This window comes from Cynara cardunculus (genome assembly GCF_001531365.2).
Source record: "Cynara cardunculus var. scolymus isolate 2C chromosome LG 13, CcrdV1, whole genome shotgun sequence".
In the NCBI taxonomy this organism is placed as follows: domain Eukaryota; kingdom Viridiplantae; phylum Streptophyta; class Magnoliopsida; order Asterales; family Asteraceae; genus Cynara; species Cynara cardunculus.
This window is the reverse complement of record NC_037540.1, coordinates 31,979,277-31,997,110: the sequence shown is the minus strand read 5'-3', so window position 1 is coordinate 31,997,110 and position 17,834 is coordinate 31,979,277. Positions and strand designations below refer to the sequence as shown.

General features: G+C 35.6%; 3 protein-coding genes across 3 annotated transcripts; 2 read left to right on the top strand and 1 right to left on the bottom strand.

Moving 5' to 3' along the window:
* The first annotated feature begins 824 nt into the window (after positions 1 to 824).
* LOC112524981 (phospholipase A1-IIgamma-like) lies at positions 825 to 2,495 on the top strand. Its single transcript, XM_025134925.1, has 2 exons — positions 825 to 1,418; positions 1,587 to 2,495. The coding sequence occupies exons 1-2, from the start codon at positions 825 to 827 to the stop codon at positions 2,493 to 2,495; spliced, it is 1,503 nt and encodes a 500-aa protein (XP_024990693.1).
* On the bottom strand, positions 1,479 to 7,234 carry LOC112525567 (uncharacterized protein HI_0077). Its single transcript, XM_025135747.1, has 8 exons — positions 6,774 to 7,234; positions 5,920 to 6,161; positions 5,736 to 5,832; positions 4,395 to 4,578; positions 3,241 to 3,322; positions 3,081 to 3,129; positions 2,779 to 2,908; positions 1,479 to 1,808 (listed from the first exon to the last, which is right to left on the bottom strand). The coding sequence occupies exons 1-7, from the start codon at positions 7,194 to 7,196 to the stop codon at positions 2,840 to 2,842; spliced, it is 1,146 nt and encodes a 381-aa protein (XP_024991515.1). The 5' UTR covers positions 7,197 to 7,234; the 3' UTR covers positions 1,479 to 1,808; positions 2,779 to 2,839.
* A 915-nt stretch (positions 7,235 to 8,149) lies between these two features.
* On the top strand, positions 8,150 to 10,965 carry LOC112525881 (DNA replication complex GINS protein SLD5). Its single transcript, XM_025136196.1, has 6 exons — positions 8,150 to 8,381; positions 9,409 to 9,531; positions 9,933 to 10,015; positions 10,099 to 10,208; positions 10,592 to 10,667; positions 10,747 to 10,965. The coding sequence occupies exons 1-6, from the start codon at positions 8,199 to 8,201 to the stop codon at positions 10,847 to 10,849; spliced, it is 678 nt and encodes a 225-aa protein (XP_024991964.1). The 5' UTR covers positions 8,150 to 8,198; the 3' UTR covers positions 10,850 to 10,965.
* Positions 10,966 to 17,834: the final 6,869 nt, after the last annotated feature.

The window sequence follows — 17,834 nt, the reverse complement described above, 5'->3', positions numbered from 1 at the left end:
CGACGGAATTTCCGTCGGAAAAAAATAAAAATAAAAATATTTTCATATTATAAGTTAGAAAAAATTAAAATATAATTACCGACGGAATTTCCGTCAGAAATCCGTCGGAAAATCTAAATCCCGTTTTAGATTACTTCTAATTAACCCGGACAATTACTAATATATGAAAAAAAATTCCGACGGATTTCCGACGGACATATCCGTCGGAAATTCCGTCAAAAAAGGCATTTAGCGGCGGGGGTTTTTCCGACGGCTAAATCCGTCGGAAAGTTGTTTTTCCGACGGATTTCCGACGGATTTTGCCGTCGGAAAAACCCTATTTTTTAGTAGTGGATGGTGTTGGGTGCGGGTTTAAATGGCGTAGAATTTGATAATAATAAACCGGTTTATGTTTTTTTTTTACTTTAAAACATTTTTTAGCCAGTTACATATAGTTTGTTCAGTTAAAATGATGCATGTAACCAATTTCTAAAAGTTTAATGGTTTCTTTTTCAGATACTTAATCATTCAAAATAAGAAAGTTCAATAATTTATTCATTCAAAAAAAAATAAGTACTTAATCATTCAAAATAAAAAAATTCATTTTGCTTTTATTACGATTTTGTAAAACAATTGTATAGCTTTGACCTTTACGTTTCAATGGTGACATCTTTCAAAAACTTTTTTGGTTCCGCTTCTGCGTATTGTTATAACTTTTATTCTCGTATACGTAACAAAGTTTTGTAACAACACAACATTTGCGTGATTCACTCCTTCGGTTTTAAAATTCGCTTCGTACTCTATATTTTCGTGCTCATTTCAAGAAGATAAACACGTAGAACAAGATGCCGCCGGGACGCAGTTTTGCAAAAAAGTGGCGAAAATTGAGCGGCGAAGATAAATGGAACTCGCTTTTAAGACCTCTGGATATCGACCTAAGGCGTTACCTCATTCATTACGGCGAAAGGGTTCAGGCCAACTACGATACGTTTGTTGTGGACCGCAAGTCCAGATACACGGGTGCGAGCAAATTCTCGAAAAAACAAATGTTTTCAGAAGTCGGCATCGATAAGGGCAACCCGATAAAGTACAGGATCGTCAAGTACATTTACGCCACGTCTACGTCTCCCGATTCTCCTCAGTCGTACATTTTGAAATCTCTTGTGAAGGATCCGTGGTTGGGGCAGTCGAATTGGATGGGGTACGTTGCTGTGTCTACAGACCGAGGGAAGCGTTTGTTAGGGCGGAGAGATATCTTGGTTTCGTGGCGAGGGACGATACAGATAGCGGAATGGGTCGAGAATTTTGATTTCCCATTGGTGTCGGCATCGAAGGTGTTTAAGCAATCAATATGTGCTCAAGTGCATTCAGGGTATCTTTCGATATATACATCCAGTAATTCTCGATCTCGTTTCAACAAAACCAGTGCTCGAGACCAGGTAAGTCTCATACTCGAGTAAGTAACAGTTATAACAAGAACAAAATTCATCAAAATGTAACGAAGTTTGTCTTAGTTACTATTGAGAACGATGATCTCTTTACAATGAAAAACCAAGTAAATGGTTTAAGTCAAATCATTTCCATAACGAACCCATGAAAACTTTCAGGTTTTGTCGATGGTCCGACAGCTAGTCGAAAAATACAAGGACGAAGAAACGAGCATAACAGTAGTCGGCCACAGTCTAGGTGGGGCGCTAGCGACACTAAGTGGCGGCGACATAGCAATCAACGGCTACAACGAGACCAAATCTCGACCCAAAAAAACGATTCCTGTCACAGTTTTCGCATATGGAAACCCGTTCCTCGGCAACATATGTCTTCGTGAACTCCTGCACAAGAAAGAAAAGCTTAATATCCTACGAGTTGTGAATGTAATCGACTACATACCACTTTTACCCCCATTCGTGGGGTACATACATATTGGTCAAGAATTATGGGTTGATACCCGAAAGTCAAAGTACTTGAAACCTACCGAAAGCTATGCCAAACGGCATAATATGGAGGCCGCATATTTGCATGCTCTTGCGGGCTCACACGGTATTGAGGCCGAGTTCCGATTGGAAGTCGATCGTGATCTTGCACTCGTGAATAAGCGTTCCAATTTGTTGAAGGAAGAGTATATGATACCTCAACACTGGTGGGTTCAGGAAAATAAAGGGATGATTCAAATGCCCAACGGATCTTGGAAGTTACATGAGCTTAAGGGTTATCCTAAACGCGAAGACGAAGACGAAGACGAGGACGACATCGAGAACGAAGACGAGGACGACATCGAGAACAAAAGTGAGGACGAGATCGAGAACGAAGATGAGGACGAGATCGAGAACGAAGATGAGGACGAGATCGAGAACGAAGATGAGGACGAGATCGAGAACGAAGATGAGGACCAGATGAAGAAGGAAGACGAAGATGAGGACGAGAATGAGAACAAAGACGAGGACGAGGACGAGGACGAGAATGAAGATGGGGCCCATGTCTCCCAAAGCACGTTGGATGGCCAAAACGAAAAGAAGTAAGGTCTCGATGTTTCTATTGGTCCGGTGGTACCTGGTAAACCCACCTACCTAGAGCTCGGGGGTTAAAAGTCTCACCAAGTGTGCGTGAGTTTAATTTGCAGTATATAAATAGTAGATACTCCAAAAGGAAGTTTGATCTATTTGTGTGCAATTACCCTATGTATGCCAATGGTGGATGCTTATAGGCTTCGTGATCTTGTGAATTTTAAGCTATTTCTGTCTAAATTTATGGTATATACGAATATATCAATCTATCGAGCGCCCAAAATACGATAAAGACTACCTTGGCTTGTAAACCATCGATGTTGCAAGTTGATCTCGGTTTTAGATGTAAAGTTGGCCGATCACTCTTCTTTGTTCAAATTCGAGTTCTCTTTCTCCATGGATATGATATGAGCGAGTCTATCATGAACCTGTCGTTTTTCACAATTCATAAGAAATATCAGTCTCGTTAAAATATACTTCCTCCATCCCATGAAAACCGAAAACAATTCCCATTTGGAGATGTTCCAACGTCTTTCGGCAAACCCTTAGGCTAAAATTACAAATTTGCTCCCATGGACTTGGTAAATGCGGGCTACATACCTTAGTGAGTTGCTCCTTATTCGATGTGCTCCCTTGTAACGGATCGTACCTATATAACCCTCATGGAACGGAGACGGTAACATTTAGTAACCAACTACGAGAAGTTTTCAGGCCTCGGCCAAGGGGCAGGGATGACTTTTCACATAAGGTACGGCCTTACCAGTCCTGTGGAAGTCCAGCTTCTTCCCGAGCAGAGTAATTGAAGGGCCCTTTCACCTCCACATTGTACTCTTTCAGCAAGTCTATCAAAGAAGACAATCGAAAATAAAGAATTTGATATATGCGAATAATATTTGAAGGTGTAAAACTGCTAAGAAAATTGAAACAAACAATCCCTCATTCAAAAAGAAATGCCAAACTTTCTTATTTCGGGCTGTCTAGAAAACACAAATATTTCCTTTTTGGGGAAGTTCTTAAACCTACTATGCTTTTTAGTGAAATTGATCAAAATAGCTAATTTTCCCAACCAAATTCATTTTTTAGCCACTTTTTCAATTGAATTCCTACTTTAGCCACAATTTACGCAAATGTCTTACGCATTTGTGTAAACTCTAAGGCATTTGTGTAAACTCGATTTTCAGATCAAAAGAAAGTTAAAAAAATAACCACAAGGGTGGTGCCTGATTGGTTTGAGCTTGGCTCCAAAGGTCAAAAGTACCAAGAGGTCTCAGGTTCAAATCCAAGGAGGAATAAAAATCCCCTTGTGGCCACGGAGGTTCAAATGCGGTGACTCCGGGCTATCGGCGAAGCAGGTGGTCGCCCTGGGATTAGTCGGCTCGCATAGCGGATTGGATATCCAGGTTAATCAAAAAAAAAAAAAAAAACTTTAAGGATCCCCATTTGCATAAAGAATTTTTTTTCTTTTTCTTTTAATCTGAAAAGTAGGTTCTACACAAATGCGTAAGGCATTTGCTTAAGCTCAGATGGGAACTTGGTTCAAAACGAAGTGGCTAAAAATGAAGCTGGTTGGGGAGATTGGCTATTTGGTCTATTTCCCTACTTTTTAGCAGCCATTCAATAACCAAACCAAATAAGCCCAATATATCCCCCTCAAAGGTGGATCCGGGAGGTAAGAGGTACACAGACGTGACCTCTTCCCCAAATAGTAGAGGAGTTGTTCTCCGTAACTACTAGCCTTTTAGTAATTGTTACGTGAAATTAGGAATTTGATTGTAGTTCAAAAGTTCTTTCTTATTCTATTATGTAAGGGGCATTTTAGACATTTAATTAATAGTCTCGACAGTTTTTTGTCAAGATCATACTTTACATCCTTTCGGGATGGAGGAAGTACAAGAAAAGAAGGTGAATACAAACCTCTAAATGTAGGACAAGGGGAGCGACCCATTTGCTGGCAGACTGCAACGAACCAGTACACACCAACGGCTACATGTGCAACCTCTTCTTCGGCAATCTTAGCAACAAGATTTGATGTTTTACAATCTCCAAAGCCGATTAGCTTTTGCACAAGTCGAGGCCCGGCATCAAGTCCTCTGGCCTCCTATTAACATAACAATAATATAAATATTCATAAATCCCGTAACTTCTAACTTGATAATTTGCTCCACAAGCAAGATTTTGGTGTCAAAGCTACTTCATAAGCTTCAAATACAAAGGAAATAAGTAGGCATAATAGTCTTTATATTATTGTGTTCTATAAAATAATACAATACCCTTCTTTTGGCCTACTTTTTTTTTTTTGATTAACCTGGATATCCAACCCACTATGCGAGCCGACTAATCCCAGGGAGACCATCTGCTTTGCAGATAGCCCGGAGTCACCGCATTTGAACCTCCGTGGCCACAAGGGGAGTTTATTCCTCCTTGGATTTGAACCTGAGACCTCCTGGTACTTTTGACCTTTGGAGCCAATACTTTATACAAGACATAAGAGGCCAATACTATAAATGGTTCAGGCCCATCAATTTTTCCTCTTAACTTTGCTAGCAAGTGCTTAATCGGCAAGTACATTATACAATAACAAGTCCATCTTATTCTACTAATAGCACTAAAGTTATTTCACAAGGGCACGATAACATAATGCATTGCCATCGTTCAATGGCATGCCTGCCTTATAGTACCAACACCATAAAATTCAGGGTTATATAGGAGAATAACCTTCTAACAAATTAATCTTAAATGCATGACCTTCTGAAAGACTTTTAAGGCATTCATGTGTTAGGAAGAGACATTCTTCTGTTAGGCAGATGCATTATTAAACCTGTCAAAAGGTCATGCATTAAAAAAGAATATGTCAGATATTCTCCTATATAACCCATAGAGTTCATCAACCAAATACGATCTGAAAGTCCTTGGAACATGAATTCATCTAGATGCATCTACTCTTGCATCGAAGTGTTTATTTCTGCTGCTAAGTTGGCCCTATATTGCACAATGGAATATCCAAATTAGAGTTCATAGCCAAACCAAAAAAGCATCTTTGGCCGACCAATAACCAACTCCCGCCCTAACGGTCAAGGGTTTAGTTCTAGTTAGTAAAAATGTTTGAAGAACATGGTATTGAATATATTTTAATATTATAGAACTTAGAAAACTAGAACTAGTAATAAACAATAACAGACCAAAGTGCTTAAAAACATAACCATTAAAATCATATCTATGTTGGTGCTTCGTACACCCGTCAAGTTATGAAATCACCTGAACTAGTGGGATCACAGCCAAGCGTGCTACAACATCATCTGAAGATTTCTCGCACTCACGCCATAGTAGATTATGGGCTGGCATGTCTCCATAACTAGTATGCAGAGAAGGGTAATTCGCAAAATGGAATTTTGAAGTCAGGTTATCAAAAAAAATATAGACCCGTATTAAAATAGTTCACCTGAATCCAAGCTCAGCCAGTCTCTGAGAACACCAAGCAAAATGCCGACTCTCATCATCAGCAACACGAGCAAAATCAGCAAAAAACATGTCTCCAAGAAGCTCGTTATATGGTGAAAACCGAACAATAGTGTCCCATGCCAAATCGATTGCGTTTAGCTCCACGTGAGAAAGATTGTGTAGCATATAGGCATTAAGAGGCAAGCCAGAGTTCTTTGGAGCCGGGATTTCCTTTGGAGACACCTGAATGTACAATTAAGAAGACCATCTATACATCATGCATAGGTAACAAGAAGCAATTCATAGGATAGCTAGCACCTTGACAATACAGCAAAAGGGGAAAATGGCTATCACAAAATAAGAGACTAAATTTAAGCTATACTTCTGTTGAAACATGGAAAGTTATCATCCAAGAATAATCTAATTAAAAACTTTAAGCAATGTGGTGCTTATTTCCCAACAAATCATAATTCATTCATTTTTACAAACAGGAAGCTATAACATATTCATCAGGAGTTACAGCAATGGTCAAAGAAAATCCCAAAACCCACTATCAATTCATCAAGATATTGGGGAATTGGGGTTGAAATTGAAAACTCTATACCCACAAATGCAACGAGTAAAAAGTTACTGAAATCATAAAGAGAGTTTCACATTGAATCTGCTATTTTCAACTTCATATTTTAAATTTGAATTCTAAAACCTTATGGCAAGAATCCTGAAAACATCAATCAAGCTTTATAAACAAGCAGTAAGAAAATTATAAAATAAAATAAAAAGTTGGTCTTGGGTCTCCAAATAATATCGATTTTGCAATGGGAATAAAGAGAAGTTCAAACAAGAGAAGCAACGAACCAATTGGGGTTTTGGAGGACGAGCAGGCCTATCAGGTGGTTTAGAAACCCCAATAGGGAGGTTTTCTCTGCGCCACCTAGAGTAAGCAAGATGAGAAATCATCGATTTCTTTAAAGGGTCAGCGGTGGATAAAACCATGGCACCCATTTCAGCTAGAGAAGTAAGCGAAGCGAGCTGTAGGGTTTCCTCATCTGGGCCAACTGGGTTCAACACTGGGGGTTCGGGTTCGGGACCAGAAGATCCCCAGAAGCGGTTGTGGTTGAGAGAGCTGTCTCTCCAGCTCTGAAGACCTGACCATAGTGGGTGATGGTGTTGTTGAAGAAATGGGAGAGAAGAGAAACTGGAAGATGAAGGGGGTTTGAGTTTGAAGGAAAGAATCGGGAGAGATGAGACAGAAGCTGACCGCAGCGCCGCGGAGAGCATTGTTAATCGCGGAGGCTACATTGCTTCCAATGGTACCCGTGATTTTGATCAATTTGGATTGGAATTTTGTGATCAATGAGTGCTTAATGTTGACATTTTTAAAACTTGCCCCCAAAGTTTAGTTGTTTACAAAATACCCCACATCTCTACTACCTTATAAACCAGATTTATCAAAAGTCTTAAAAACAATTTTTAATATATAAAATACTATACATTTATACACAAAGTCTTAAAAACAGCTCATAATGCATTAAGTACTACTACTTTATACATTCAGTCTTAAAATCTCTTAATCTACAAATAAAATGACATATAGTACAAGTTATCAATGCACGTTATTATCTTCTTTTTTTTCATGTTCTCAATATACTTTTGACACATTTTACTCATGTCTTCACCATCTCATACCTCTATGTCTTTTCTCATCCCCCAATGTGAGATTCAGATTGATATTCATCATAAGTTATTAAATGTTCTCTCATTCAATTGTTATAAAACTTTCGGTCTCGTTTTCTATCTCTTGATTATTTGCTCTTTGTGTAAATCGAACACATTTGTAGAATCGTTTAAATATGTTGGATTTTAAGTATATTGGATTTTAAATTGTTATACAGTTTTTTCATCGATAGACTATAATTGAAACCATAACTTTTATTTATTCAAATTGTATTTACATGTAAAGACCAATCATAACTTGTATTATCGTTAAACCTTATCTAATAAAACCATTAAAACTTCAAAATCGTTAAAATTCATGGCTTCCGTCGCATTACACGAACAAATAACAAATTTTTTTAAGATTTATTTTCTTTCCTTCCTAAAATTCTCTTTTTTCTTTTTCACTCTTTTTCTAAATTCGAGAACATGGCATTATAAATCATTAACATTTTGGCGCCAAAACCCTAAATTTCATCTTGTTCAATAGGAAGTCCAGTTTCTTGAAATCCGACACTACAGAAAAGCTTTTACATCTTGTTTCTTTACTTTTGTGGTTGAGATCACATGGAGTCCGGTTCAGGCGAGGGTACAGGCGGGTTCTCGGCCATGGACGACTATGAAACCTTGATTTCCACGACAGATGCAGATCTCCTCAAGCGTTCATGGCGGAACGAGAAGGCAGCCCCTGAGATTCTTCAATTTGAGTCTTCTTTAGTTCAGAGGTCCAGAGAACAAATTCAATTGATGGTACGTACATTCATATGTGATTTTTTTGTTGTTGCCAATATTGATTATTCATCATAGGTTTTGAATTTTGTGTTCAACACTAATTCATGAAGATTTGTTTGTGTCGCTAATTGATTTTCTTTTAGTTTTCTGTTGAATTGGTCTTTTGTCGATAGTATATTGTGGATCGTTACCTTTGGAAGTCTGTTTATGGTGTAGAAACTCGGATTTGTGGTAAAAATGGAGTTACTGATCACTGTAAAATGGAGATTCAAGTCTAAATCAGAAGTCATTTCGACTGAAACAAGTGAAATCACATGGAACCAGTCCTTCGCTAGCTTTGTACTTTCATTGCGGTGTTCAAACCTTGGGTAATTTTGAAAATAATTTTGTAAATTATGTTATTTGTCATAAATCTTGAAAATCTTAGAAGCCACGTCAACTTTAAAGAATTAAGAGCAGAGTCCTTGCCAGTGAGCCTTGGAGATCGGAGGATCTACTCCCATGACTTTTTTAGAAGTATATAATATTTATATACCACAAAACGCACACGCTCCTCTCCTTTGGCGAGCTTGAACCCTTCACCTATAGAAGGACCAAGCTCTGTGGGTAACCTGGAAACCACTGTGTCAATGACCCTTTGGTTACTTTTGTGACTTGAATGATGAAAGACTACTCCCTGCTCTTGCTATCCTGGGAAGCCTCGGTTGTCTTTTCTTCCTTTTCTTTTAGAACAAGTCTATGACAACCACCAATGACCAAAGTTACCCTAAAACTCGATGTTTTTTTCTTTTCTTGGAGCCAAAAAATATAATACTTGCATACTGGAGTGAATGTGTATATTCCGGGGTGTTTAATTTATATGGAATAAAATGATGAGCTTGGTGGCTGCCACAAATTTTGCTCTTATCTTTTACCCTGAAAGTCAAAGTTAATTTGCTATTTTCTTTCACAGAATTAAAGAACTCATGCCAAATGTAGTAGACCAACTGTAATATCTTTTGCTGTTGTAATCTCTTTCTCCCTTTTTTCCCTCTCTGATGGTCAGGAAGAAACTGTGGAGGAGTTCATGAAGAATGGTGAAGACCCACTTACTGTTTCTCTTTATCAGATGGATATTGATAGGACTTTGTTTTTGTTAAGATCATATCTAAGGACTCGTCTTCAGAAGGTATCATAAACTAAACATGTACTCAGCATATACCTTTTGTTTTGGAAAATATCTTCTGTTTATTTTCTAGACTTTAGTTTAGAGCAATGTTTCTGTTGGAAGGTTGGATGAAAGTCGTGCCTGTTTTCTCCATAATTTATTCATTATATGAAGCGATAATTAGATTGTGACAAAGAAAACATTGTTAGGATCCTTTATTTGTCATGAGATATCCAACTCCAAGCTTTGAAAATTCCTGCAATGGGGGTGAACTATTTCTGTCTTTCAACTGATCTGGCCATGGCTAAGTTCTTCGTTAGACCACCTACTAAATTGAGATTTCCAATTAATCTGAAATCTATCAGGTATTCATCTAGTTAACTCCCTAATATGCCTACATGTCAATTGAATCTGAAATACAGATTGAGAAATTCATGTTCCACATCCAAAAAACTGCTGATCTTTGGGCTAGGCTGTCTAGAGAAGAACAGAAGTTTGCCAAGAGGTAACATGCCATTTTTCATCTGACTTTCAACCAGCAACAACACAATAAATATTTCTCAAAGGTTCCGATCACTATTGTTTCAGGTCCATTGAAGACATGAAACAACATTTAGAGCAATCTGTTTCGAATAAATTGCCCGATCGTTACAAGTCCCATTTGAAGCAATCTGTTATAAGTGAAGAGGATGACATGGGTAATTTCTTTTTACCTGAACTGAAATACTGTCTCCATGTACATGTATGTAAGCTCAACATCATCTCAAATGAGAACCTCAAAAATGTTGAGAACCATGAGAACAAGTGAAACATGTGTTGTTTCACATTGTGAATGAATACATGTGAAACATACTGTGTTGTTTCGCATTGTGAAATAATACCTTAAATCCCATCTTTAGATGAAACAAATTCATGTGAAACAAACGTTGAGATTGGTTTTCATGGGTTCTCAACACTTTTGTGTTTCTCACTCGATTGATGTACTATATGAACTGTGTGGACCCCCCCCCCCTTTTCTCCCCTTATCATCCCCTCAAGCTATGGACTTTATGTCTGACCTTTACCCCTGAATGAATTTCAGTCATGGAACCAAAATTAGATGCATTCGTCATCTGTAGAACCAGAAAATTTTTAGGATCTCTCCCAGTCGATGACAGGCAAGTAATCTTTTGCTTTTTTTTTCGATGTTATAAGACTACTCAACTATTTATTAACATGAGCCATCTTCAATGACAGTGGAGAAGAAAACCCATTGGACATGTATGCAGGGGACATATATGCACTGCGTTACAAGTCAATAAAACCACTAATTGAAACTGGCCAACTTGATCTGGTTTGATTCTATTTCTTTTCCCATTTATTTGTATCTCATGGATATTATCTGTCTGCTTGCTGTAATAGTAGAAAACATTATCAGGGTGTTTAAAACACTATAAACCGCAATACATCTTGCGATCGTATTCAATTAATCATTAACCTCAAATGGCATTTCAACTTGTGTAAAACCTAATGAAGCATCCTTTACTATTTTATGGTCAAGGATAGTGAGCATGTGACCAAATTTGGTGTGTTAATATTCATTACACCAAATTTGGTGTAACATTCAGTGTCTCCATTGGAAAATGGTCGAATCACAAATCATGATTACCCCAATTTGTCCCTTTGATGCTTGTTGAAGCTGGAATTTCTCAGAATGGCCTTTGAAAGTAGGTTATTAGCTCTACGTATAAGTTGGTAGATTTTGTTACCATAGCCTTAGAGGGTAAGCTTACCGGTTAAGGTGTCACTTATAGCTTGGTGAGAATGGCAAGGTCCGAGAACTTGACATGATAAGTGAGTGAGAAGACTCTTACCTGGTTAACACTTACCAGGTAAGAGACGCTTAGCAACAATCCATTTTGATGCCCGATAAGGTAAGTGAGGGTGGTGACTCTTGCCTATAAGTGCTACATGATAAGCATTTGGCAAACACCCCCTTGGTTTGCGTTTATTATGCAAGATGTAACAGAAGAAAAACTTGGCCAAAGCGTGTGGTGTGACATTTAGACCGGGACCCGACAAGACTGAGTGGGACAACCGTCAACCAAGACGGGTGGAACAAAAATAGGAAGATTGGATAAAATTAATAAATTACTAAACTGCTCATGTGAAATCAAAACTCTCATGATTCTTTCACTCGCTACCTCACTATTGTCTGTGCAGTCCCATTCGTGTACCAAACGCAGAGATGCTTGCAATTGAAATTTTGCATAGACTACATATTATATCTTTATGAGTTCTGAAATTACAATCTGAACATGTAATATTTTTTGTTCTGTGACATTGATGTGAACGATGTCAAGCTTGAGTTCAGACACTATTGCACAATGACCAGGAAACATGTGGTATTGGTTGACGGTCATTACAATTGGAACAATATAACTGATATGCTCTATTGGGAAGTTTTTAACTTTTTAAACGATGTTCTTTATGTTTTGGTTGTACGGCAAGCAAGTTTGCCAATGATAAGTACTTTGTGCTACTCAACTCATGTGTTGAAGCTTTTAGGTTCTATAGTTGTATTGCCAACTGATACATCGAAGGTGAGAAGTACATATTGAAGCTTGCAAAGTGTCATGATATGGAGATATCAGACAGTGAAACATCTGTGAAAAACAACTCCACTTGATTTTGATTTTGATCAAGTTTGTTGTTTTATATTATGAGATCGTTTTGGATGATTAGGACTGCAAGATTTAAAACCAAAAGTTTAATAAATCTTGTTAGACATTCAAATAGTGTTCAACAAACTTCATTTCAATGAGTAACCGAAACATCTCATAATATTCCACGACATGTTGAGTTGCCCAAGGAAATGAGTATCGGTACGAAGATGGTTGACTATGCTTCCATTGACTATACAACCGTAGTAATCCTACTAATTCCTTGTTCATGAATCTGAAACCAAATAATGACTTGATGCAAATCCAATAAATTTGGCATCAAACAACCTTTAGAGATCGTTGATGAAAAATAAAAGTGACAAGTCAATGAGTAAAAGGTTACAAACTTGTGTTATCAAGTGTATGACCTGAATGAAACTCTAATACAAGGGCATCAAAGTTTCACGATCAAGTATGGATTTAAATTATCGATCGTAATATAACTTTATGTTGATGTTACACTTATCGAGTTATCATTGAAGATGGCTAAGGGGATGCAAAAGTGAAATAGAACAACTAGGATCCTAGAAATTGGATACCTAAGGTATTGATAATTACATCTGGCCAATGCTATTGTGAGTTAACTGACACATGTACGTGTTCTTGATATAGTCTAATCATATTGACTAGTGCAAGATAAATGTTAAACGCATTGTGTGGTGACGATGGTATAATCACCATCTCTATTGATGATAGAGAATAAGGCATTGTTCAACGAGAATCTTTAACAAATTGAATAAGGACTCGAACAATTCTAGTCACAAGATATTCAAGGCAAACTCATGAGTTCAAATTGTCTTATTCTGCATTTCCTGTGAATGAAGAAGGATTTAGCGATTCACATTGTATTTCAGATTATAAGGACTTCAAGCAACTGGTTGGTCTATGATCTTACTAGGAATCCAATATAATCTGGAAATCCTTAAAATACATGGTTAGTGTGGAGTATGATCTCATAGCTATGGAAAGAAGAACCTAATTGCTAGATTATAAGATGGCATAACCCGCAATAGTAAAGTGGTATAATATGATGTATAGACATATTCGTGAAAGATGTAATACGTATCGTCCTACTGATACTCTCAACTAAGGTTATCTTTGTTAACTATCTTAAGGAAACTGTGTTTGCCATAGGCCTCAACATTCCCTCACATATCCACTTCCTGACATGAAAACAAACCGGTTCGTATTCTTTTTGAATTTTGTATTTTCTTTATTGTATTATTTCGTCTTTTATAGCACTTATTTACAAGAGTTATAATGATATCATAATTGGAGGTAGGATTGGGATATGGAATATATAAGATCGACAAATGCATCTATAAAATGATATCCAGATCTTCCCCTTTTAAATCAGACTATTTTTACCCTAATCTTAAAGATAATTTTCAAGCCATTTAGCTCATAATGGTGAAAAAAACGCACTTAATGATCTCATGTTTGATATGGCATATGGATTATTAAGAGTTCCATAAAAATAGAGTGAAAGTTTACGAAACACCGTCCCTCACAAATGTGCAATAGCTTCCAATTCAAGCCTGTCTCCATCTATTACTAGCTTATTTGAAAGGGCATAATATCGGTTATGTTTGGTTTGATTTTTTAAAACTATATAAAAATGAGAATGAAGATGACGACTCTTTATAGAGGCGTGAAAACGCTTTATAGAAGGATAAAAAACAACACCTTGAATATCGATGACCTGCAAACCATTCAAATCTCTTTATGGAATTAAACAAGCTTCTACAAAGCTGTTCTTTAAATCACACAAATATACATGTGAACATCCAATGTGAATAATAAATTTGACCTGACACAGATTGTTAGGTCATGCAACAGCAATTATGTCTCCCAAGTTGCATTTTTTTTTCTTTTGATGTTTGAATAAAAGAAATTCAAGGATTCCGTCCTCTTTATCCAAATATTTTTTTGAAATGTTTCTTCATTTTCCCGATAAAACTAAGGAGCATGATGAAATCAACTGATTTCAAGCAATTACTACTAATAGTAGAGGTGTTATTCTGACGGTTTTTGGTTTATTTTGTTTGATTTATTCGGTTTCGATAATCAAACCAAATAAGGTTCTGTTTAATCGGCCTTGCATTATTCGGTTATAATTCGATTCGGTTATCAGACAAGCTGAATAAGGGTTTTCAATTAATAACTTTTAGTAAACAAAGTTTGTTTGTTTTTCCAGCAATTTTGTATATGAAACGGTTATGATTTTCTTGGATAAGTTATGAAAGACAAAAATATATCGATATTAGCATCAAATTAACTATTTAAAATTTTTATTTTTTTGTGTAATTTTCTAATTCAGTTTTGTTATTATACTTTTAATTTAGATTCAATAACAAAGTAATTTATATTTGATTTAATAGTATAATTTTTTTATAAAGATAATAATTAATTATTTTATTAGAATTCGATTACTATCTTAATTATATTTTAGATTTTTTATATTTTAAAATGATATGTTTATCTTCTATTTAATTATGTTTATCCGCATTTAGTTAGACAAATTCAAATATGGAGCTTTAATAAGTTCTATTTATGCATAATTACTTGTAATCTTGAATTTTAAGTAATATGCATCAATATACAGTACTTCATGCATAACAAAGTTGTTTTTAAGAATTTTTGTCAAATATTTTATAATATAATATAGATAAGTAAATTTTTATACATATCAAAATGGTTGAAGTTGGAAAGATTTAATTGACAAAATAATATTTTTCATTTATTATTTTATAAATGATTAATACATTAATAGAATTTATAAAATAGCTTAAAAATGGTAATAAGAATATTTTTAATAAATTCTTTAAAATGAAGATTTTAATTTAATTTTTTTAAATAGATTCCTTTAAAATTTCTCTAAAATTGAAAAAAGCATAGGAAACATTAATTTTTTAAATTTGAAGAACATTCTAAAATTTATTGCTTGAAAAAATGGAATAATTATTTTATTATTTTTATCAATAAAAATCAAACATTAAAAATTTAAAATTAATGATATAATTAATATTTTAGTTTTCAAAACAAAAAAGCTATTGACTTCGAATTTAATTTATTTTAAAGATTTTAATTTTTAGTTTTTAATTTATTTTAAAGAATTCGTTAGAACTTAAAAGTGCTCCAAGTACATTTTGAATAAGTTTATAAGATTCGCATAATTAAGTGGTCAGAATGATTAAAAGGTTTATAAGATATTATGTAAAATAAAATATGGTTGTTTGATAATTGTTCAGAATAAAATTAAAATTTTGAATAGTTTGGAAGACCCAATCCCGATATACAAAATTATTCAGAGAGTTTTAAAAACATATTTTTTTTACCAAACAAGATTCATCTTTTAACAATGACAAAATGACAGACAAACAAACAACTCCCTGTAGCCATTTCAGCCCTGAATAAAAGAAGCAAGATATATGACCATGAATCCTTCCTTTTGTATATTCATCTGAAGTACCTTAACGACCTGCAACTCCCCTTCTCCATGGAAACACGATTACCTCCTTCCGATCGACAAACAGAAACCGACTCCAAACGTGAAGATGAAGATGAAGATGAAGATGAAGATGAAGAAGTCTCCGGTAATTGAATCGGAGAATTGGAGATGATGAGATGAGTAACGTCTTCAAGCGGCTTCCTGTGCTTGTTCTTCGAATTGTAGGTTAGGGTTTTAACGTCTGAGAAGAATGGAGGAATGTTCTCCTTATCATCATATACGGAGATCCGTGGTTCCATCCTCGAGATTTTTCACACAGAAACAGAATGATTTCAAGGATGATTTTTAAGATGAATTGTGTTCTTCAAATTTTGGGGGAGAAAGAAGGGTTTTGGTTTTGGCGGAAACTTCTAAATTTTGTAATTTTGGAGAAAAATTTTGTTTTCATTTTATTAGGAAAGAAATGAAATGATAGATATCATTTTTACAAATATATTATATTTTTTATAGTAAAAGATTTAATAATTGTTTTCAATTTTCTTTTCACTCATGTTTTCAAAGCAAACTTTTATTTTTATTTTTATTTTTATTTTTTTATTTTATTTTTAAAGAGTTTTGAGAACATGAGTTTTTACTTTTTTTTTTTTTTTTTATTAAACTGGATATTCAACCTGTTATGCGAGCCGACTAATTCCAAGACGACCACATATTTTGCAGATAGCCCGGAGTCATTGCATTTGAACATCTTTGGCCACAAGGGGATTTTTATTCCTCCTTGGATTTGAACCTGACACCTCCCGGTACTTTTGACTTTTGGAGTCAAACTCAAACTAATCAGGTACCACAAATTGTAAAAGAATGCGGTATTTAACTAAAATGTCTTAAAATATGTCAAAAGGTAATGCATTTAAAAAAATGTCAAAAAGTTATTCTCCTAAATAACTCTGGTTAGGTTATAGGATTACTGATTACCCTCCATAGATCGTCCGTTCAAGTTTTTTTTAAAGACAATTATAGATTTTCCACCCTTAAAATCTTATAAAATAAGTGGAATTGTACGTAAATCGAACCAACTACACATAATTACTAAAGAAAAGTAAGAATAATTGCTTGACGAGCGCAACCACTTATGACGATTCATCAACATTCTAAAATCCACCAACACCATGGATTCATCGGTGTTCATTGACGATGATGCCAAATAAAACCTAATGGGTTTTTAATTATCTATGCATCCATGTCGAACACATATTAGTAAGTCGTTTCATATACGAAACACAAACTTGAATGTTTTGTAATTTAGGTGGTTAATATGAGTTCAAAAAAAATGTAATTGGTTCATTTAAGTAGTAGTATCGTTGGTTCAAATCCAACGAGAAATAAAAATCCCCTTGTGGCCACGGAGGTTCAAATGCGGTGACTCCGAGCTATCTGCAAAGCAGGTGGTCGTCTTGGGATTAGTCAGCTCGCATAGCGGGGTGGATATCTAGGTTAATCAAAAAAAAAATAGCTAAGGTATATAATTTCGCTATGAAACTTCGTAGGAATAGGAGTGGATGTCACAAATAAAAATAATCTAGTGTGATTTGTATATTTTTTTAGTGACATGATTAAACCTTGATTTGATGAATATTTTCATGTGTGAAACTTAAAGTGATTGGTTTCTTATTGTTTAGGTAGGTCATATATGGAATTGGTATAAATAAAAGTCCATTTCACATATGAAACAACATGTTGTGTCAGGTGACTGGAATAAACATATTGTGTCAGGTGATTGGAATCCTTTGAGGTCAGTTGAACAGGCTGACAATCGGCAGAAGATGCTGAGCAAAGCTGCTGGCTTGAAGCGTGAGGCTGATCCGTAACATCAACTGCAGAAGAATGCGGTTAGAGTTGATGAACAGGAGAAGGCCGCAATACATCTCCATCATTATTTTGGGTTTTTTTTTAATTGTTTAGCCATCCATGTGCTTCATATATGGAAATCATAAATTTGAGTATTGGAAGATGTAGTTTCATATATGAAACATTTCTTTGTAATGTTAGTAGGTTGATATTAGTTTAAACTTTTAATGACATTGAAGCCTTCGCGCTTCGCCTGCCCTATCTATCCACGCGCTGGCGGGTAGGGCTTTATCTATGTGATTCGCTACGTTTGCTTGCGCCTATCG